At 40.4% G+C, this 21,819-nt stretch overlaps 2 protein-coding genes and 5 long non-coding RNA genes across 22 annotated transcripts; 3 read left to right on the top strand and 4 right to left on the bottom strand.

The window, feature by feature from the left end:
- Nucleotides 1–4,513: 4,513 nt before the first annotated feature.
- On the top strand, nt 4,514–4,877 carry LOC124197500. Its single transcript, XR_006876173.1, has 2 exons — nt 4,514–4,563; nt 4,771–4,877. It is a non-coding gene; the product is annotated as an uncharacterized LOC124197500 (long non-coding RNA).
- Nucleotides 4,878–5,920: 1,043 nt separating this feature from the next.
- LOC124197499 lies at nt 5,921–6,463 on the bottom strand. The gene is made up of 3 exons (XR_006876172.1): nt 6,402–6,463; nt 6,061–6,214; nt 5,921–5,977 (listed from the first exon to the last, which is right to left on the bottom strand). It is a non-coding gene; the product is annotated as an uncharacterized LOC124197499 (long non-coding RNA).
- On the bottom strand, nt 6,461–6,887 carry LOC124197498. Its single transcript, XR_006876171.1, has 3 exons — nt 6,777–6,887; nt 6,581–6,683; nt 6,461–6,519 (listed from the first exon to the last, which is right to left on the bottom strand). It is a non-coding gene; the product is annotated as an uncharacterized LOC124197498 (long non-coding RNA).
- Nucleotides 6,888–7,792: 905 nt separating this feature from the next.
- LOC124197497 lies at nt 7,793–10,348 on the top strand. The gene is made up of 2 exons (XM_046593000.1): nt 7,793–8,564; nt 10,071–10,348. Exons 1-2 carry the CDS (start codon nt 7,828–7,830, stop codon nt 10,156–10,158), a joined length of 825 nt encoding a protein of 274 aa, XP_046448956.1. The 5' UTR covers nt 7,793–7,827; the 3' UTR covers nt 10,159–10,348.
- Nucleotides 10,349–10,457: 109 nt separating this feature from the next.
- Nucleotides 10,458–14,801, bottom strand: LOC124197494. 16 transcript variants are annotated; one of them, XR_006876156.1, is made up of 9 exons: nt 14,692–14,801; nt 14,069–14,636; nt 13,891–13,959; nt 13,724–13,835; nt 13,535–13,653; nt 13,034–13,228; nt 12,817–12,970; nt 11,970–12,749; nt 10,458–11,898 (listed from the first exon to the last, which is right to left on the bottom strand). It is a non-coding gene; the product is annotated as an uncharacterized LOC124197494 (long non-coding RNA). The 16 variants fall into 16 exon arrangements; XR_006876158.1 differs by having other exon boundaries at nt 13,910–13,959; XR_006876155.1 differs by having other exon boundaries at nt 13,920–13,959.
- On the top strand, nt 14,493–15,011 carry LOC124197493. Its single transcript, XM_046592999.1, has 2 exons — nt 14,493–14,629; nt 14,719–15,011. The coding sequence occupies exons 1-2, from the start codon at nt 14,497–14,499 to the stop codon at nt 15,009–15,011; spliced, it is 426 nt and encodes a 141-aa protein (XP_046448955.1). The 5' UTR covers nt 14,493–14,496.
- LOC124197496 lies at nt 14,940–16,370 on the bottom strand. The gene is made up of 6 exons (XR_006876170.1): nt 16,263–16,370; nt 16,075–16,198; nt 15,883–16,008; nt 15,724–15,824; nt 15,127–15,664; nt 14,940–15,068 (listed from the first exon to the last, which is right to left on the bottom strand). It is a non-coding gene; the product is annotated as an uncharacterized LOC124197496 (long non-coding RNA).
- Nucleotides 16,371–21,819: the final 5,449 nt, after the last annotated feature.

Below are 21,819 nucleotides of genomic sequence, written 5' to 3'. Positions count from 1 at the left end.
TTTGCATCTAGTCTATTAGTGCAAATAACGATCCTATGTGTTTGGTAGTTAAGAAGATGGTTGTTTAAAAAACAAACAATGGTGAGTTTTTTTGGCAACTCAGAACACCCCATTGTTTGTTTCTTAAACAACCATCTTCTTAACTACCAAACACATGGAATCGCGATTTGCACTAATAGATTACATGCAAAATTCTACGCGAGTTGTTGAATTAGAAAAATTTGTAACTTGACTAACGCAGATTTGCGCAAAAAAATAAACCATGGCTTTTTGTTTCATTGGGTAGTGGGTTGCATTGTTTAAATCGCACATGCTGTTATAGGACATGTCTACGGCCCCCAGAGATATTTATCTGGACCGAGAAGAAGAGAGAAGTACGAGGCAAGTTTTACCGGGGAGATGTAGTCATACTAGGCTTCCGGGTTAGACTCATGACCCTCCAAAAGTTTTCATCGGATCATGCGCCTTCCAAGTCCCCGTTCGACCAGAGCCCTCCCCTCCTCCTGGTTTCACAGCGGGTGAGTGACCACCGGCGGGCGTTGGTTAGTGGTTAGTTAGGGAAACGGGGCCACAGAAAAGAAGGGAGCCCAGATATGCACTTGCCATTTATCTAACAACTACACAATGTATCAGTCTTGAATTGCAGCATTCTCTCATTGATTTTCACCAGTGGATGAAGTCCATGACTAGTAGCGAAGGATTATCCTGTAAGCAGAATAAACATTTATTTTGATGACAATAACATTCAAACAAGATTGTAGTGACAGAAACACAATTACCTCAAATCAAGAGGGCCCATGTAAGGAAGTAAGACGAGAGATTCAAGGGGTAGCAGCCAACAGATTACCAACCAAGGAACATTACTTCTCGTAAAGTCTGTCATGCAAATTTATAAACATGTAGTTTAGAACCTATAAATAAAAAGAGAAAAATAAGTCAACTTGTTTATAATTTGTGTCATCAATGTGCTTGACGTCTATGATCTAAAACAAAAATAAATAGTATACACTCGAAATCGTCTCTTAAACATTTTAAAATAGACTTAAGTGCAGATCAATACTTTAAATACTCACCAAACTTGACAACACACTTTACAGTAACTCCCATAAAAGTCTTCAAAAATGTTCAAAATAAAGTAACTGAAGTTGGTGCTGCTGAGTGCTGACAGCTGAAAAACGATCTAAGACCTTGCTTGTGCTATCTAGCGTCAAAAAACAGAAATGTCTAAAACAAAAACGTTCCTGCTCTAGCTCATCGACACTCAACTGAATTGAAATGAAATAACAAACAATAACAAAAAAAGACAAAAAAAAACTCGAAACTTACATCATCGTCGTCCTCAAGAAACCGCCATAACAGATCACAAACAGCCAAACGATCTAAGATCAAACCCCGTGCTGTGTTGAGAGATGAGAGCAAGGGTAGTAGAAGTCAGCGAGGGCCGAGGGGTGATAGTTGACCAGCCGTCGGTTGGGTAGTCGAATTACGCTAGACGCGTAGCTGGAGCAGGCACAACTCCCCCATGCCTCGAGGCGACGGAAGGATGGCACGCATGTGAGCATTCAGCACGTCAGTCAGCCGTCACTGATCTCTCGTCAGTTTCCACCAATGGATTCCGTCCATGGAATAGCGGTGCAGGGTTAACCTGAAAGGAGAATGGAGGTCACTTTAAATTTAAAAATTTTCATGTAAGATTGTAACGACAGCAATCAATACCTCAAAATAAGAGTGGTCCCATTCCAAGGATATAGGGCTGGGGGTTGAAGGGGTAGCAGCCCACGGGTTGACAAATTTAGAACTTTGTTGACCCTGTTGGTGGGTTTGCCTTTTCCTTTTCCTTGGATCGGCAACCGGATGGTTCTCATTCAGTCTAAATGCAAAATCTAAATTAGAAATAAACAAAAAGTAATCAAACTATTTCACCCTACATAATGAATTCTCAAAATGCAATGTAAACATAACTTGCATGTAATCTGTGATGACCGCTGTAATAAAATTTGTTCTCATTTTCTTCACCCCGTTCTTGACTGTCATGTCATTTTCCTCCTGGAAGGACAACCATAATGTTGATTCTCTTTCACATCATCTTAATGAGAAACAAATCAAAATAATCAACGGATTTCCCTTGTCTGTTATTATCCTTGGTTATTTTTCAGGCAACAAACTGACACTGTGACACAGCCAATGCTGGGCAAGGTATCCGAGTGACTAACAGCATAGACCTTGACATGCAACACACTACATAGAAATGCCTTGACATGCAACACTTACTACTAAAATAAACTGTTGCACAAATTGAAATGAATAATGGCACAATGCAAACTAAATGATCAGCCACACGACAACAAATGTCTAATGTCGTGCTTGCTAACTTAGCAGACGAACTTTTTAAATCCGAGCTGCGTTTCTATATCTGCCATGTAACTCGAATCAATTCAGATCTTTAGCTAGATAACTAGATAACTAGATAACTTGAAAAGCGCACTTTTATTTGCTTAATCTTAGCTTGAAATCTTGAGAGCAGTACAGAGAACAAAGCTCACTTGCTAGTTTTAGGCAAATTTTCCGGAAGTATACCGGAAGTAAGCGATAGCGCTTTAACCATTGAGCTGCCGACCAAATAAACCAAAAATTCGTGATCTCCGCGAAATTTGTGGTCGATTAGGTGTGATTTAAACGAAATCCAAAATTTGGCCAAAATCGAGAATTTTCCTGAACTAGTTCAGGAAAATTTTCGAAACCGGAAGTACGAAAACGTAAAAAATATAACATGAACTTTACCACAAATTTTACGAAGATCACGAATATGTGGTTCTTTTGTGCGTCAGATCAATATTTACTAAACTACTGACGGAAATAAGTAAACCGGAAGTAGAAAAAAAGCACATTATTAAAATTCTAACAAGTGAGCTTTGTTGGGGGAATAGTTATCTTCAGTTTTCACTAAAAAATTTCCACACAACATCTGACGATAACTGGTTAAAGAGATTTTAAAGTAACTGAAACTGACTGTTTCAACAGCTGACTATTATCGAAAAGCCATCTAGCGTTAGAAAAAAAACGTCTAAGAAACAATACGTTTGCGCGCAAGTAGGGCCTGATTTCGGAATTATTACAGACACAAGTAAGTATACTATTCGAATAGATAATCTATGAAAATAAGTAAATTGTCGGGTACCTGGGCATAATCCCGTGGTGAGTGACTGCAGGTGTATAACAGCGGCACGGAAGCGACCACTGAAGTGTTCCAACTCGTCAGTGAAGTAAGAGAAGTTGCATTTTTGTGTACGAAGCGATGAAGCAGAAGGTGGATGAGCTTACGCCGGAAGATAGGGATGAAGCAGAACGTTGGTCATGGACAAAAGCCAGCGTTGGCTCAAGAATCTTCGTGCCAGGGCCACACGATTCCACAAAGAAACTGCGTGCTCTGTAAAAAAAAAAAAATGTTTTACATTAATGAAAATATAAAAATGAATAAAGCATATCAATCTTTACCTCTTCTAAGAAGCACACTGAAAAGTTCATGAAAACAGTAAAAATGGAATTCACAGCAACCAACAGGCAACAGCATTACTCCACATGTTGAGATAAATTTCCTGATGCTAAAGAAAGTGTCATGAAGAATAGCAGTAGCGTGGTGATAGGTGGTTCACTTCACACTCTTCATGTCACTGAAACTCTAAGTGGAAATGGGACAAGCAAATTCTCTACGTTATTTACAAATTTACACACATTTACACACATAAGAGACCAAAGTAAAAAAAAGCCATAACAACAAGCATGCTGTTGCAAGGTACACCACCAAAATTGCGAGATTCAGAAAAGATACTATGGTTAATAAGCAAGAATACCTATGTTATATGAAAATCTGAATTGTAATGGTCTGGTGATTGATACAGCAGTAATGGGGAAATACCTTATCTCGGCACATTTATATTCCACTATATGTGCTCTTCAAACATGAGTTTTAGGCTTTTGACAGCATGAGGATCTAATGGATGGAAATTGACTGAGCGCTAAGTCATGGGCTAAGTCAACTTGTTGGAATGACTGACAGTATGCATCTAGAATTTGAAGAAATAAGTTAGTACAGTATAAAAATAAGGAAACTATGTAAAGATAAACCTACATAAGATATGAAGTTCAATTTGGTATTTTAAATCACAGGAATAAGTATAAATTAGAAACAATTTGTATCGCTCATTTCGCCTCGTTTCACCATGTTCCATGAAAGAACAACATCAGCGACACTAGCGACATCTAGTAATGAGTTTTGAATCTTAAGTTGGTTGCACAGTCAGTCACAGACAGACGTGATATTACACGTCAAAAAAGTTTAACAACGGAGATCGGATAACAAGTTAACTGTTTTTAAGTAATAGATAAAACAAACTTTAGCAAATGATTCTTACTGCATTCTTGACTATGTTTTCAGATAATTTCAGCTGAAGTTTTCATGTACCTGGCCAACTAGGTGCTCGTGACAATAGAAATGAAATGGTCTAATCCAATAATGCAAGCTCACAACCTATGTCTTCTGAAGAAAAATCATTTCTGTTGCAGGTTAATTATTTTACCAAAAATATTTTGAATTACTGTGTTCTTTAAGACAATAATGTTCACATTCACTTTTCCCTTTCAAGTTGTAAATCTTCAAGATATTGATGCCTGCGCCAGATCCAATTCTTTGTTGCTGATGAGAGAGAGAATTCATCATTTTGTGTGCAACAGTTTTAATTATTTTTATTTCTAAATTAAATTTTGCTTTAGATTTTGCATTTAGACCGAATGAGAACCATTTTGTTGCCCATCCAAGGATAAGGAAAAGGCCAACACCACCAACATGGTCAACAAGGTTCTTTGTTTGTTTACCCCTTGGCCGGTGAAAGATTGTTGTGCATCAAGTTAACCTGTGGCTGTTACTTGTTGCTGGTGTCTTGTTATGGAAGTTGCAGGCGGTATTTTGTTCAATTTGCATGATGTCTGTAGATTTACAGCTAGTTTAAGTCTTAGCTTCACCTTCTTCTTCATTTCAGTCTAACTCACAGATGGATTTTTAAAAACAATTGTGGGATGTTTATGTCAAACAAATAATAAACATGTTTTCGGGATTGGGAAAGGAAAGTGGAGGATGTTGGAGGGAGGGGGAATTCAAGTTTGGATAAAAAATCAGTTAATCTTTAACCCTACAAACATATCCAGTCCACACCAATTAATTTCCAAACCCCAAAAACTTATACTTTCCAATTCTTCAAACCCCACTAACATACACCTTTCAATCCTCAAATTAAATCCCTAAACCACATAAACCAATGTTAAACCCAAACAATGTAATGTCAATAATGAATACAAAATTTGTATTTTAAACCAGTTATTTTTCTTTTTAATATTTCAATAAACAGAGCGTCCGGTTCAAGACGTTTTTCTACTGTACGAGTTTATTGCAAACCCGCCACCACCGCTGCGGCAATGAGACAAAAAGCGATGGTCTATTTGTGCGGAAATCTGCGTGACTGTCCGCAAAACTAATCCACGGCTTTTTCTTTCATTGGATAGTGGGCTGCTTCTTATAAACTCGCACATGCTGTTATAGGTTTTGTCTACGGCCCCCAGAGATATTTATCTGGACCGAGAAGAAGAGAGAAGTACGAGGCAAGTTTTTCCGGGGAGATGTAGTCATACTAGGCTTCCGGGTTAGGCTCATGACCCTCCAAAAGTTTTCATCGGATCATGCGCCTTCCAAGTCCCCGTTCGACCAGAGCCCTCCCCTCCTCCTGGTTTCACAGCGGGTGAGTGACCACCGGCGGGCGTTGGTTAGTGGTTAGATAGGGAAACGGGGCCACAGAAAAGAAGGGAGCCCAGATATGCACTTTTAATTTAATCTAACGACTAAACAATTTATCAGTCTTGGATTACAGCATTCTCTCGTCGGTTTTCACCAGTGGATGAAGTCCATGACAAGTAGCGAAGGATTACCCTGTAAGCAGAATGAACATTTATTGGGATACCAATAAATACAAGATTGTAAAAACAAGATTGTAACGACAGAATAAGCAATACCTCAAATTAAGATGGCCCGCTTTAGAGAGTAAAAAGGGAGATTCAAGGGTAGCAGCCAAAAGGTTAGTAAACAAGTGACCTTGCTGACTTACTTGAAAGGACATGAATTCTCATAAAGTCTGCTGTGCAAATTTAGAAACCTGGAGTTTATATCCTGTAAATAAAAAAAGAAAAATAAGTCACCTTGTTTATAATTTATGTCATCAATGTGCGTCTATGATCTAAAAGAATAATTAAACAGTTATCATTACACACTCAAATTGTCTCTTAAACATTAGATAGATGTAAGTGTAGATCAATACTTTTGAAACATATACGACTGACATGACAAGTGAACTTACACATGAAACTGCCAATCAGTTATCCAAGATTCTCTAGAAGCTGGAATGAGAGATTGGTCCATGCTGGGGTTGGTGATCTAGCAAGTCCAATAGAAACAGCCGATAATTATGATGAATCCTAATAAAACATGAGAAGAATTAAGGTTTCAGCATGTTATAAAGCTAGTGTTGGTTGTCACCTGTATCATTTCGATGGCACATTCAGTAGAATACAATGAGTTTGAACAAAATAGTTGACGGCCGGCTGCACGACATTCAGACTGTAAGTTTTCAGTTATCAGACTGTAAGTTGATGAAAAACATTAAGGTTATCCAACATATACACGGAATAGAACACATCACCGACAAGTTACAGACGAAATCACTCGTATTTACCTATGAATTCATTGGTAATTTTCGAAGAAAAGATAGCTTAACTTCTGACAGCAAAACGCCATAAGCCCATAACTGACACAATAATCGACACGCCATCTATTAGACACGTCTAAAAACTCAGTATTTGAAGGGCTGGTCTTAACATACTCACATAACTTGAAAAGCGCATTTTTGTTCGCCAAAACCTAGCAATCAATCTTTTATGCAAATTTTCCGGAAGTAGACCGGAAGTAAGCGATAGCACCTTAACCGTTGAGCTGCTGACAAAATAAACCAAATATTCGTGATCTCCATGAAATTTGGGGTCGATTAGGTGTAATTTGAACGAAATCCGAATTGAATCGAAATTTTGTCAAAATCGAGAATTTTCCTGAACTATAGTTCAGGAAAATTTTCTAAACCGGAAGTACGAAAACGTACAAAAAAAAACATGAACTTTACCACAAATTTGACGAGGATCACGAAAATGTGGTTCTTTTTTTCGTGGAATGAATATTTACTGAACTACTGACTAAAATGAGAAAACCGGAAGTAGAAAAAAAAATCAATTTTTCAAAAATCGAACAAGTGAGCTTTGTTGCTGATTCAACAAATGTTAGTCATCACTAAAAATCGCATCTCAGCAACTGCCGATAAATGTTTCAGAGACGTGTAAAGTAAATAAAAATAACTGCAGAAAATAAGGCAAAGGCAAGGTTTAAAATAATTGGAAATAATTCCCGGTTTAAGTAATCGACACTCATTAGAATAACAAAGAAATACGAGAAATCGATACTAACATAATATGGTCTTCACTAAATAATCATCTTCTCACCATAAAAAAACCGCCAACACATCACCAACAGCCAAATAAGTAACTCCAAACGGTAATCAATCCACAATTGTCGGTAAATTCGTTCGACATTGACTGTGTGCGACCTCTATATTTCAGCTGCTTCTCAGCAAACAAAAGAACAACAAAAACGGGGGATAGGTGAGAGATGGCGCTCAGGTGGGCGGACCTTTCCCTTAGACACATCAGATCTCTTTTCGCTCTCGTTGTGCAAACATCATGTCGGATCCCGAACAGTCAAGCGATTCTAGCTCAAATTCTAGTAGTTCAGGCTCCGACTCATCAAGAAGAGGAGGCGTAAAGAAATTTCGTCTCTCAAGTGAAAAGTCAGCTAGTTTGGCCGACTGGGTCGTATCGGGTTTAGATGACACTCGAGCGAAAAGTGCTAGAGAGGCCTTTAGACCCAAGCTAAAGAAGAACGCCGACCTGCTGATCAACCCCAATCTAGATGATGCATTCTACATCCGGCTGAAGGCAGTTAAGTCATCTTCGGCAGCCAAGGTCAACATCGACCCAATCGAGAAAATCTACAGAAATCAAACCTTCAAGATCCTTGACTTAGTCAAGCCCATCATGTTTCTAGCAAGTCGGCTCAAGAAAAAGAAGAAATCCCGAGCCGACGCCAAGGCGGTCAAAACAGCTCTGAAGCTCTGGGCGGTGGTGTACCACGACATCACGAACGCGCGACGCCGCAACATTCTGGCCCAAATCTACCCGCAGAATATTGGACTGCTAGACGACAAAGCTGTCCTGCCAACGGGTGGAGAACACCTCTTCGGTCCGAAGTTCACCCAGGCCCTGGTCGAGCAAGTGAAAACTCTGAACGCTCTCGAAAACGCGGGAGCCCCTCGCGCGCCCGGATCTAAAGGTGGTCATGATCAACGCCAATCGAGTCGCGATTTCAGCCACCCCCCTTCATCTTCAGGCGGTCGCTATTCCAATTTTAAAGGATCTCGGTATGTCCAATCTATTCTCCTTTCCTTTTATGGGTTTTTTCTCTTGGACGCATAGCGCGTTTTTATGTTAAATTGTCAAGACCGGCTTTCGATCGGTGGAATTTATCAACGGTGGCCCCATATCTACAACTAAATTCTATTTGTGATCCCGTCCAATTATTCGGGAGCGGGTTGGCTCACCAAGTTGAACTTGATTGACTCATACTTGTCGGTCTCAATTTTTTTTCCTATTTTTGAAGGCCTTTTGAAATTCCTTCAGTTTAAATGGGGGCGTTTTCTTCGAATTCGTGCCCCCCCCCTCCTTCGTTTTAAACTCAATGTGATGGGCGTTCACCAGACTAGCAAGGGGAGTGGTAACCTTCCTGCGGAAGAACGACCTTCGCCTCGAACTTTATTGGGATGAGATTTTAATCTCGGCGCACGGGTATAGAATTGCCCCAGCACACTTCCGTGCTCTTCGGATCCCCTTAGATTCCAAACCGGATGATCATCTGATCAGGTCAAGAGAGCAATTTACGCTTTCGGCACGTTTACAAGAGGCTCTTAGAAATCCTTCTTGGGTGGTTTCAAAGGCAGATTTTACATCTGGCCGTCCGCTCAGTTTTCCCGACGACGGATTTGTCCAGGGCGTCGGATGCATCCTTTTTAAAGAAGGGAGGGGGGCAGTATGAAACGAATAAGGACTAGGAAACTAGCCGAGATTGCCCTAGCAACACCACTGACCTCCCGTCCCTGATAGAGCTAGCAACGGAAATTCCGCTCCTTCTCTTCCCATCCAAGTAGGCTGATCTCCCCGTTGGGGGAGGGTCATCCATTGACAGGAACGAATCCATCTGTTTTATCGCTCGGTGGTTCTCCGGAGTTGTCTGGAAGAACGAACCTTTCCGAAGGAAATTATCGAGCTCATACTGGGAGCAATTCGATCGAATACGCACCCTGCATACCAGTCCGCTGAGGTCGCTTGGAGCAGTTGGTGTAAGCAACGGAACCACAACTCTCTGTTGTCTGGCGTCAAGGAGGTATTAGCTTTTCCTTGTTAATTTTCATTCCAGCAAGAGCTGCAGCACGGTGGGAAGGAACCCTCCGACAACTATTCGTATGAAAGAGTATTGACGCCTTTTTAGACGAAATGCCGATTTGGTGGCGCATCCATGTTACACAGTCCAGCAGGGCTCCCACGAGCTCCAATTTTCAATCAGGCGTTGGTAACTGTCGACCATCAGGGGGTCTTATCTTATATCTTATTATATCTGATTATATCTTGCTTTAAAGACACAGTCAATGTCGAACGAATTTACCGACAATTTGTAAATTGTTCGAGCGAGCTTTAGCTCGCGATGAGCAATTTGGATTGTTGGGGGAATGGAGTGAAGACATTGACTGTCTTCTAACCACCCATCCCGCCCACTTCATTCCCGTTATCATTATATTATTTAACTTGAATTAGGTGCAGCATCTGATTATTGACGGCCCACTAATTCCTCTTTCCTTCTATCTTTTTGCTAGATACAACAATGATAGCCGCAGATCCAATTTCGACCGTGGCTCACCCAATCCCGCCAATAAAGGCGATCAGAACAACAACAACAAATAGGCCATTTGAACCATGGATCACCTTACACATTTTCCGTTAAGCCAGATCCACAGTTTGTTTTTGCTTCCAATTCTGATGTGTCTAAGGGAAAGGTCCGCCCACCTGAGCGCCATCTCTCACCTATCCCCCGTTTTTGTTGTTCTTTTGTTTGCTGAGAAGCAGCTGAAATATAGAGGTCGCACACAGTCAATGTCTTCACTCCATTCCCCCAACAATCCAAATTGCTCATCGCGAGCTAAAGCTCGCTCGAACAATTTACAAATTATTGCATCCTGCAACACCCGAAGTAAAAACAAAACACAAACTAGGCACAAGTTATTTTCAATTACACATTTATTGATTTAGTTTTATACTGCCGTATAAAAGTAAGAGTTAAAACAACCTTGACAAGCACACACTCAGTCAAACCGATTGTCCACACGGATGACCAGAACACAAATTCGACAACCCTACTCCTCCATTGCTAACACAACACTGCAGAATGAAGACTGAAAGATTCGCGTGTACCATTTAAAACTACCAACACTACGGTGGATCAATCCTTAAACACTATGTAACGTCTCTATAATACGCAATTATAGTTACATTACTAACCAAACATTTCAACTATGAATGGAATCATCCTGATGGATGTAAATATCCCGTTGAAAAATAAAATTGCAACTTACCACGTTTCTTTTCTTATACATTCGCATTTTACTGGACTATTCCAAAGATTTCTGATTTCTCTGCACTTCTACTTCCTACCCTCTTATTCTTCCATTGTCCTACAAGATTCAAACACGTAACTCGTGACAATTTTGAGCTATAACCAATAGCTACCTACTGTGTTGCCTAAATTGAAAAATTCCACAGCATTCTTAGCCAGCCCTTTAAAGGATCGGATTAAATTCTCGAGATTTATCAAATTGGATGATGGACCTCTGTCATGGTTACGGCCCCTAGTGATGATAAGAAAGGCCCCAGGTTCATTTCCTACTCCTTCCACATGTCCCCCCTCTATTACCTCCCAATGTTTCCCATGTCTGTTCTTGTATTCTTATGATAAATAACACCATGCATGTACAAACCCAATACTTCCCCAGTCAACTCTTACAAAAACAAATACTAACATTAATGCACTGCAGCATTTAAATGAGAAAAAAAACCTTGATATAAAAAATTCTTTGTACGCCGTTGACTACTGCTGTAACAGACCGGTATGAGAGATGGGGAACCCTGAATGGAAAACCTTTTTGTTTCTGACACGAAATTTAACTAAAAGAGCCGGAGACATAAATCACTCCTTCTGTGACAACAATTACGGCAGCGTTCTCTAACTAACCATCACTAAAACGGGCACACGATCGCCACCAATCAGACTTCCTCCAGTACCTTCGACTGGGCCAATACGCAAACTGTTAGACCCTTACTCAGATATGCTAGTCTAGACGCTCCACAACAAGACGAATTGCAGAAAACAAACAAAAAACAAACAAGTTCATGGCAATTTCAAACAATCTGAAATGAATCTTTCATGCCGGAACACGGTCCAGCAGATTGACTAGAAGCAGTGGCATCCGTTGTTGAATGGTGGACAACATTCAGCTGAGGAGTAAAAGTTTTCTTTGCTGGATCCCAATATGGCGGGATTGAATAAGCGAGTTGATCCCGGCGATATCTGTGAATTGTTGGGCCAGGTCATTCGAAAGAATCGAGATATTCTTCAGCCGAACGAATGATTCTATCCACGATCCAGCACTGGGCAGCAATAAAATTAAATGAGAATTCAAATTTTAGAGTTTCAAGAAATAGTTCTAATGGAATTTTACCTGATAGGATATCTTTGATTACTCCCGGCAACAAAATAGCATCTCATAGTTTCGGTTCATTGCGGTGATGTTTCAGTCGGTTGCGATGCAAACGACCAAACAAATAACTGGCGAATCGGAACACCAAACGGAAGAGTAAGTTCGTGGTTCCAGAATCATCCGGCAGCTGCTCCCAGTTATCGCTCCTGCTTCACTATTATAGGCAAATGCATCATAATAACGATGACTCAAAATGTGTGGTCCACCGACGGAACACCATAAACTTTGGAACCGGAAAAAATTCTTTGTTGTCGTCGAAGCGAGTGAAGAGTCGGGAATTGTCCAGGTAGCGTGATGTAACTCAGTCAAGACGGCCGACGTCGGCAACGAAGAACCGACAAACGTTTCCGAGTCTCAATGTGGCTGCTGGACGTGTTGCGGGCCCATCAGACAGCCCATGACTTCCGAATATGCATCCTGTTCTATTGTCATCGCCAGAAATCTCATCCGATTCTGGAATTTACGGTCCACCACCAACATATGTTCACAAAAGAAAAACCAATTAGCCATTTTCTAAAAAAAATTCGAAAACATGATTGATAATGAAACTAATCTGGGTTTGTCGGAAGAGGGCCCACTGATGCACCGGACTAGTCGGAATCGAAACCATCTGAAACGTAATACACACAAGTTGCCTATTTTGGATAACTTCTGTCAGATGCTTTAGCCTATAAGAAAGAGTGGATCCCTGTATCAAATATGCTGCCACCATCCACCTGTCAGTTCGTCACTATTTAAACCCTTAGAATAATCAATAACTCTAGTGAGATGTGAAAGATATGACTATTTGAATCAGGGGTAACCTTACCAAATGATAGGAGTAAAAAGGAAGATATAAAAAGGTCATCTAGTAATTGATTTGATAAGTTTTCTGCATTCTTGTGGAAAAATTTTGTAACATGTCCACCACCCTATTTATATGACGATAAAATTAGCCATGTACATCCAATTGTTTTCAGCCACTGCAGTGTGAAAAAAGCAATTTAGTTTCAAGCTAATTGGTGTGACTCAACTTCAGACTTAACACTATCGTTTTGTCTCTGCATAGAGAACTAAATCTTCAATGGTCATATTCTTTGGGATCACCATTACTGTGAAATGAGAAACATTTTCGTTTGTAAGTCCTTAGAAGCTTGGCATCATTGATTAACTTCTTATGCTGTTAAGCACATTGGTAGAGCTGTCAAGTAGAAATGTGGGCTATTAAGAAAGATGGACACCTACAAAGAAAAAGAACTTTAATAAACATTTTGAAATGTGAAAAAAGATACCAATAATGATCTACTTTAAATATACACTAAACAAGAAAAAGAAATGACCAAAGATCAACACATCGCAAAGATTTCATTTCAGGTTTTAAGAATATGCAATCTGCTCTGTCTGATCAAACAAAATTTACAACTCTTTCCAAGTACGAAGAACCTTCCACAAAAGCTCTAATTTGAAGCATGAAATAAGATGTCAGTTATCTTCAACCAAGAACAAAATGCTAACCTACTTGATTTATCATACCAGTAAATTATTACCATTTCAGATTTCCTGTTTTCATCACACTTTTGTCTTGCAATATAGTAGAGACCCTCCCAAAAACACATCTTCATGACACGTCAGCAACCACGTGGAGAAAGGAAAGATCTTCGACATCCTTTTACAAGATGAATTAAAGTAGATTAGAAAACAGACTTGGAAAGTGGCAACTCTCATGATTCACTTACCTGCTTAAGAATTGTTTCTGTACATGACGAAAATTACAACCAGTACCAGTAGCACACCTGCAAAAGGAACACCTATCCCCAGCTGTCTGCAACAAAGTAACCAGCAGCGGACCTATTTAAGAAAATATTAAGATTACCATCAGGAAACACAGTGTGTATACTATTACATGCAGGACTCATTATGACCATAGAATACCAGGAGTAAGACAACACTATGCAGTCCAAAAGAATGACATCTGAAATTTTACAAAGGAAGTTATGATTGGCAAGGTATTCAAATAGCAAATTGATCTCTAGTCATATTGATTAAGTACTTTAGTAAGAAATTGGATAAAAAATAATTACTTTTACTGTTGCATTGGACCTTTTCATTTTCATCATGAGAAACGTCACGACCATAACACATTTATCCCTGAAGAGTGAAGACACTCGCGCAACCTAGTGGAAATCATTTTAAGCCACCTAGCGACAGCTAATTTGATTGCTTTGCGGCAGCAACTCAACTCGAATCGTTAATTCGTTACGCCTTTCACTAGCTGCTAGCTGACACGAAATGAATCAAGAGAAATGTCACATAGAAACAACTGCACGCAAGAGTCTATTGACTATCAGCATATCGACCTGTCTCTCGATTGATTGTGTTCAACCCCGCCCTATTGCAGTGTCCTTTTACTACCCTTGTAAATCATCCGGAAAACGGATGATAAATTGTTATAAAATATTACCATGTTGAACACAGAGGCGAAAATAAAGGAAAAACTATAAAGATAGAAATGGGAGACATACCGAATTCAACGTCGATGAGTACCACCAGTCATCAACAGTCATGGAACCTTAATGGAGATGCGGAGGAAATACAACTGTACGAGACACAGTATCCAATCTCCGAATGGGACCAAAATCTAGGTGTGGACTAAAGAATCTCATTAAAAACTCTATAATACAACTTGTGCCTTCTTCTTTCTTACCTGTGAATTATTTGGTTTTTCTTGCAGATTTGTTGCTGGATGAGCTCCAGGAGAGTGTGTCGTCACCTCAACAAGCAAAAGGCAGGAATCAAATTACAACGCTCCCTACAATCCCTGCATCGCAACGCCAATCACAAAAGAAATCCGTCAGCTCTAGCACCAAGGTTCTCAGTAGCAGTCAATTTCTTGCCTTGGCGGAAGAAGCCCTTCGGCAAACGACCATTGCTCGTCGTTTACTCGAGTCCATCGCTGATGAACCGACAGCTTGTAGTTGCTCCACGGCTTGTAGTTGTTGGTATATACTGTACGTAATTCGTTGAACCATCGCTGTAGGTTACAGGTTCTCAATCCAACACTGCAAAATAAGTTCTTCAATACTAAAACCAAAAAGATAAGTTTGAGAACTTAAAACAAAACATAATATAAAAGAAATACCATTTTGAAATTAAGTTCCCTCCATTCCTCTACTGTAAAACTTTCAAGTATATGTGATATAATGTCTCTGATTTTGAGAGTTAGAAAAGTGTCTCCAGCTATAAAATTGGCCATGTAAAGGTTTAGCAAGAGGTTGCACATTCCAATTTTCTCGTTCTCGGAAAAATAGGGATATGTTTTCACATTGAAACTCAAGAGAGACAATATTTTCTCCAAATTCAAGCGAGGGAAAGGGACATGATGTTTTTCCGAATCGAAACTGTTCATGGAAAATTTCCGGAATGGGCGAGGAAAAGAAATGTCCAAAGCCACAGGCCAAAAGTTGCTTTGAACAGTACCAAAATTCATCAGGACTAGAAGTAAGTCAGGCACTTCAATACAGAATTGTTGAGTTTTATCAAATATTTTTTCTGAAAGAATCTTGAGACACACTTCTGAGTTCTGCCACATCTTTGCTTGTTGTCACTGACATTAGAAAGAACAAATATCTCCTACATGATAATTTGCAGGTTAACAATGATCGTTGTAATTTATTGCCCTAAAACAAAATGAGAAACAATCAGTTAGAGCCACAACATTCAATTTTGTAAATTATACCTTTATTTCTGACCGCAAATAGTTCACCAAATCTGAAGAAGACATCTTTGGAACATCTTTAATACCTAGATCTTTATCAAGCCAAGAATAGTTTACTTCGCCTAAGGGAATGAATGAAGATGATAATAAGATAAAACAATCAATCAATTGAGAATTTACCTTTTGAATAAAAAAGATAAACTTGTGTATCATCAAAATTATCCAGAACTGTAGCACGATTTAATTCTTCCTGTCTACTACTTTTTGACGAAGCACTCTGGGATGATGATTCAACGATGATGGAGTCTTTGAGTGAAAATGTGTTTAAGTTTTGTTTTGGGCCCAAACAGAAAATAATCCATTATATGTTACCTGCCTTGAAAAATTTGGGGTTATGGGCAAAGAATTATTTGCTTTCTGACGGTAAACCATTGAGCTCCAGTTCGCGTTTTCTTCTTTCATTCCTTTCTGCCAAGATTTGAAGAACATCTAGTCTCTGATTGATAAATTAACATTTTAAAGCTATGAAATTGTAGTTCATTCGACAAAGAGTACGTTACCTTCATTCTGTTTTCCTCGATTAAATCAGATTAATACTGTTCAAGACTTAAAGATTCCAATCTAAACTGACTAGACTGCAGACTGCTAATAAACACATGTTCAAAAATGTGTTTCTTTTTATTAAAGCGTCTGACTAATGCAGCACAGTTGCCAGTTTAACAATTTAAAACATTTATTTTTCACTTGTTTTTTTCAGACTTCGTTAATTTTTCTTATTCATTACGTTTTATTCTAATTATTTTACATGATATCATTGTGTTTTTTTTACTGTTAATATTTTTCCTTTTCTTTGTTATTGCTTATTGTTAATAAAATGTTTCGTCGTCAACGCGTCACCCCATACAAATGGATAAAATTTTCGTGCTCGTCAAGCTCAGCAAGAAAAGCTTTCCTTCCCTTCGATTTTAAAGAAATTAAAGAAGGAGGCGATCCAGTTCTTTGAATTGTTCAAATAAATTATTAGCAAATCGGACCATGTAAATTCAAAGGACAAAGGAGATCCACCATTTAACTGGGCAATTAGTAAACACATCGACTAGTGCAGCCCTTCCAGTAGAAATGCTTCAAAAAGATTTTCGATTGCAGCGCCATCTACTCAACAGTCAAAAAAGCTCATTTTCAAAAGTGGCGCCACCTATTTGAAAATTAAAATAGCTCAGAATTTAACCAAACTAAACTTAAAAGATGAGTCTTGACACGAGGAACAAGAAAATCGGGTTTAAAAAATTATCCGACCAGTAGAACAGCTTTAAAACTCAATTCAAAAATTCGACGTCAGCGCCATCTATTGTCAAAATAAAAGTAGCTAAGAATTTATCCAAACTAAACTTAAAAGACATAAATTGACCAAAAGACTTTGAACTAAACCCGATTTTGATCTCATCGTGCTCAGCGTGAAACGCTGATCAAGAATATATCCTCGATTGCCTGTTTCTGAGCATTTTTAGTAAGTCTGGAAAGCAGCGCCACCAAGTGGCAAGTGTTGGAACTAAACCCGATTTTGATCTCATCGTGCTCAGCGTGAAACGCTGATCAAGAATATATCCTCGATTGCCTGTTTCTGAGCATTTTTAGTAAGTCTGGAAAGCAGCGCCACCAAGTGGCAAGTGTTGGAACTAAACCCGATTTTGATCTCATCGTGCTCAGCGTGAAACGCTGATCAAGAATATATCCTCGATTGCCTGTTTCTGAGCATTTTTAGTAAGTCTGGAAAGCAGCGCCACCAAGTGGCAAGTGTTGGAACTAAACCCGATTTTGATCTCATCGTGCTCAGCGTGAAACGCTGATCAAGAATATATCCTCGATTGCCTGTTTCTGAGCATTTTTAGTAAGTCTGGAAAGCAGCGCCACCAAGTGGCAAGTGTTGGAACTAAACCCGATTTTGATCTCATCGTGCTTGCAGCGCCACCAAGTGGCAAGTGTTGGAACTAAACCCGATTTTGATCTCATCGTGCTCAGCGTGAAACGCTGATCAAGAATATATCCTCGATTGCCTGTTTCTGAGCATTTTTAGTAAGTCTGGAAAGCAGCGCCACCAAGTGGCAAGTGTTGGAACTAAACCCGATTTTGATCTCATCGTGCTCAGCGTGAAACGCTGATCAAGAATATATCCTCGATTGCCTGTTTCTGAGCATTTTTAGTAAGTCTGGAAAGCAGCGCCACCAAGTGGCAAGTGTTGGAACTAAACCCGATTTTGATCAAATCGTTCTCAGCGTGAAACGCTGATCAAGAATATATCCTCGATTGCCTGTTTCTGAGCATTTTTAGTAAGTCTGGAAAGCAGCGCCACCAAGTGGCAAGTGTTGGAACTAAACCCGATTTTGATCTCATCGTGCTCAGCGTGAAACGCTGATCAAGAATATATCCTCGATTGCCTGTTTCTGAGCATTTTTAGTAAGTCTGGAAAGCAGCGCCACCAAGTGGCAAGTGTTGGAACTAAACCCGATTTTGATCTCATCGTGCTCAGCGTGAAACGCTGATCAAGAATATATCCTCGATTGCCTGTTTCTGAGCATTTTTAGTAAGTCTGGAAAGCAGCGCCACCAAGTGGCAAGTGTTGGAACTAAACCCGATTTTGATCTCATCGTGCTCAGCGTGAAACGCTGATCAAGAATATATCCTCGATTGCCTGTTTCTGAGCATTTTTAGTAAGTCTGGAAAGCAGCGCCACCAAGTGGCAAGTGTTGGAACTAAACCCGATTTTGATCTCATCGTGCTCAGCGTGAAACGCTGATCAAGAATATATCCTCGATTGCCTGTTTCTGAGCATTTTTAGTAAGTCTGGAAAGCAGCGCCACCAAGTGGCAAGTGTTGGAACTAAACCCGATTTTGATCTCATCGTGCTCAGCGTGAAACGCTGATCAAGAATATATCCTCGATTGCCTGTTTCTGAGCATTTTTAGTAAGTCTGGAAAGCAGCGCCACCAAGTGGCAAGTGTTGGAACTAAACCCGATTTTGATCTCATCGTGCTCAGCGTGAAACGCTGATCAAGAATATATCCTCGATTGCCTGTTTCTGAGCATTTTTAGTAAGTCTGGAAAGCAGCCCCACCAAGTGGCAAGTGTTGGAACTAAACCCGATTTTGATCTCATCGTGCTCAGCGTGAAACGCTGATCAAGAATATATCCTCGATTGCCTGTTTCTGAGCATTTTTAGTAAGTCTGGAAAGCAGCGCCACCAAGTGGCAAGTGTTGGAACTAAACCCGATTTTGATCTCATCGTGCTCAGCGTGAAACGCTGATCAAGAATATATCCTCGATTGCCTGTTTCTGAGCATTTTTAGTAAGTCTGGAAAGCAGCCCCACCAAGTGGCAAGTGTTGGAACTAAACCCGATTTTGATCTCATCGTGCTCAGCGTGAAACGCTGATCAAAGCACGTGAAACGCTGATCAAGAATATATCCTCGATTGCCTGTTTCTGAGCATTTTTAGTAAGTCTGGAAAGCAGCGCCACCAAGTGGCAAGTGTTGGAACTAAACCCGATTTTGATCTCATCGTGCTCAGCGTGAAACGCTGATCAAGAATATATCCTCGATTGCCTGTTTCTGAGCATTTTTAGTAAGTCTGGAAAGCAGCGCCACCAAGTGGCAAGTGTTGGAACTAAACCCGATTTTGATCTCATCGTGCTTGCAGCGCCACCAAGTGGCAAGTGTTGGAACTAAACCCGATTTTGATCTCATCGTGCTCAGCGTGAAACGCTGATCAAGAATATATCCTCGATTGCCTGTTTCTGAGCATTTTTAGTAAGTCTGGAAAGCAGCGCCACCAAGTGGCAAGTGTTGGAACTAAACCCGATTTTGATCTCATCGTGCTCAGCTGAAACGCTGATCAAGAATATATCCTCGATTGCCTGTTTCTGAGCATTTTTAGTAAGTCTGGAAAGCAGCGCCACCAAGTGGCAAGTGTTGGAACTAAACCCGATTTTGATCTCATCGTGCTCAGCGTGAAACGCTGATCAAGAATATATCCTCGATTGCCTGTTTCTGAGCATTTTTAGTAAGTCTGGAAAGCAGCGCCACCAAGTGGCAAGTGTTGGAACTAAACCCGATTTTGATCTCATCGTGCTTGCAGCGCCACCAAGTGGCAAGTGTTGGAACTAAACCCGATTTTGATCTCATCGTGCTCAGCGTGAAACGCTGATCAAGAATATATCCTCGATTGCCTGTTTCTGAGCATTTTTAGTAAGTCTGGAAAGCAGCGCCACCAAGTGGCAAGTGTTGGAACTAAACCCGATTTTGATCTCATCGTGCTCAGCTGAAACGCTGATCAAGAATATATCCTCGATTGCCTGTTTCTGAGCATTTTTAGTAAGTCTGGAAAGCAGCGCCACCAAGTGGCAAGTGTTGGAACTAAACCCGATTTTGATCTCATCGTGCTCAGCGTGAAACGCTGATCAAGAATATATCCTCGATTGCCTGTTTCTGAGCATTTTTAGTAAGTCTGGAAAGCAGCGCCACCAAGTGGCAAGTGTTGGAACTAAACCCGATTTTGATCTCATCGTGCTCAGCGTGAAACGCTGATCAAGAATATATCCTCGATTGCCTGTTTCTGAGCATTTTTAGTAAGTCTGGAAAGCAGCGCCACCAAGTGGCAAGTGTTGGAACTAAACCCGATTTTGATCTCATCGTGCTCAGCGTGAAACGCTGATCAAGAATATATCCTCGATTGCCTGTTTCTGAGCATTTTTAGTAAGTCTGGAAAGCAGCGCCACCAAGTGGCAAGTGTTGGAACTAAACCCGATTTTGATCTCATCGTGCTCAGCGTGAAACGCTGATCAAGAATATATCCTCGATTGCCTGTTTCTGAGCATTTTTAGTAAGTCTGGAAAGCAGCCCCACCAAGTGGCAAGTGTTGGAACTAAACCCGATTTTGATCTCATCGTGCTCAGCGTGAAACGCTGATCAAGAATATATCCTCGATTGCCTGTTTCTGAGCATTTTTAGTAAGTCTGGAAAGCAGCGCCACCAAGTGGCAAGTGTTGGAACTAAACCCGATTTTGATCTCATCGTGCTCAGCGTGAAACGCTGATCAAGAATATATCCTCGATTGCCTGTTTCTGAGCATTTTTAGTAAGTCTGGAAAGCAGCCCCACCAAGTGGCAAGTGTTGGAACTAAACCCGATTTTGATCTCATCGTGCTCAGCGTGAAACGCTGATCAAAGCACGTGAAACGCTGATCAAGAATATATCCTCGATTGCCTGTTTCTGAGCATTTTTAGTAAGTCTGGAAAGCAGCGCCACCAAGTGGCAAGTGTTGGAACTAAACCCGATTTTGATCTCATCGTGCTCAGCGTGAAACGCTGATCAAGAATATATCCTCGATTGCCTGTTTCTGAGCATTTTTAGTAAGTCTGGAAAGCAGCGCCACCAAGTGGCAAGTGTTGGAACTAAACCCGATTTTGATCTCATCGTGCTTGCAGCGCCACCAAGTGGCAAGTGTTGGAACTAAACCCGATTTTGATCTCATCGTGCTCAGCGTGAAACGCTGATCAAGAATATATCCTCGATTGCCTGTTTCTGAGCATTTTTAGTAAGTCTGGAAAGCAGCGCCACCAAGTGGCAAGTGTTGGAACTAAACCCGATTTTGATCTCATCGTGCTCAGCGTGAAACGCTGATCAAGAATATATCCTCGATTGCCTGTTTCTGAGCATTTTTAGTAAGTCTGGAAAGCAGCGCCACCAAGTGGCAAGTGTTGGAACTAAACCCGATTTTGATCAAATCGTTCTCAGCGTGAAACGCTGATCAAGAATATATCCTCGATTGCCTGTTTCTGAGCATTTTTAGTAAGTCTGGAAAGCAGCGCCACCAAGTGGCAAGTGTTGGAACTAAACCCGATTTTGATCTCATCGTGCTCAGCGTGAAACGCTGATCAAGAATATATCCTCGATTGCCTGTTTCTGAGCATTTTTAGTAAGTCTGGAAAGCAGCGCCACCAAGTGGCAAGTGTTGGAACTAAACCCGATTTTGATCTCATCGTGCTCAGCGTGAAACGCTGATCAAGAATATATCCTCGATTGCCTGTTTCTGAGCATTTTTAGTAAGTCTGGAAAGCAGCCC

The sequence above is a fragment of the Daphnia pulex genome, chromosome 7 (assembly GCF_021134715.1).
Source record: "Daphnia pulex isolate KAP4 chromosome 7, ASM2113471v1".
In the NCBI taxonomy this organism is placed as follows: Eukaryota; Metazoa; Arthropoda; class Branchiopoda; order Diplostraca; family Daphniidae; genus Daphnia; species Daphnia pulex.
Note: the sequence above shows the minus strand (reverse complement) of the source record. Positions and strands in the feature narration are given on the sequence as shown.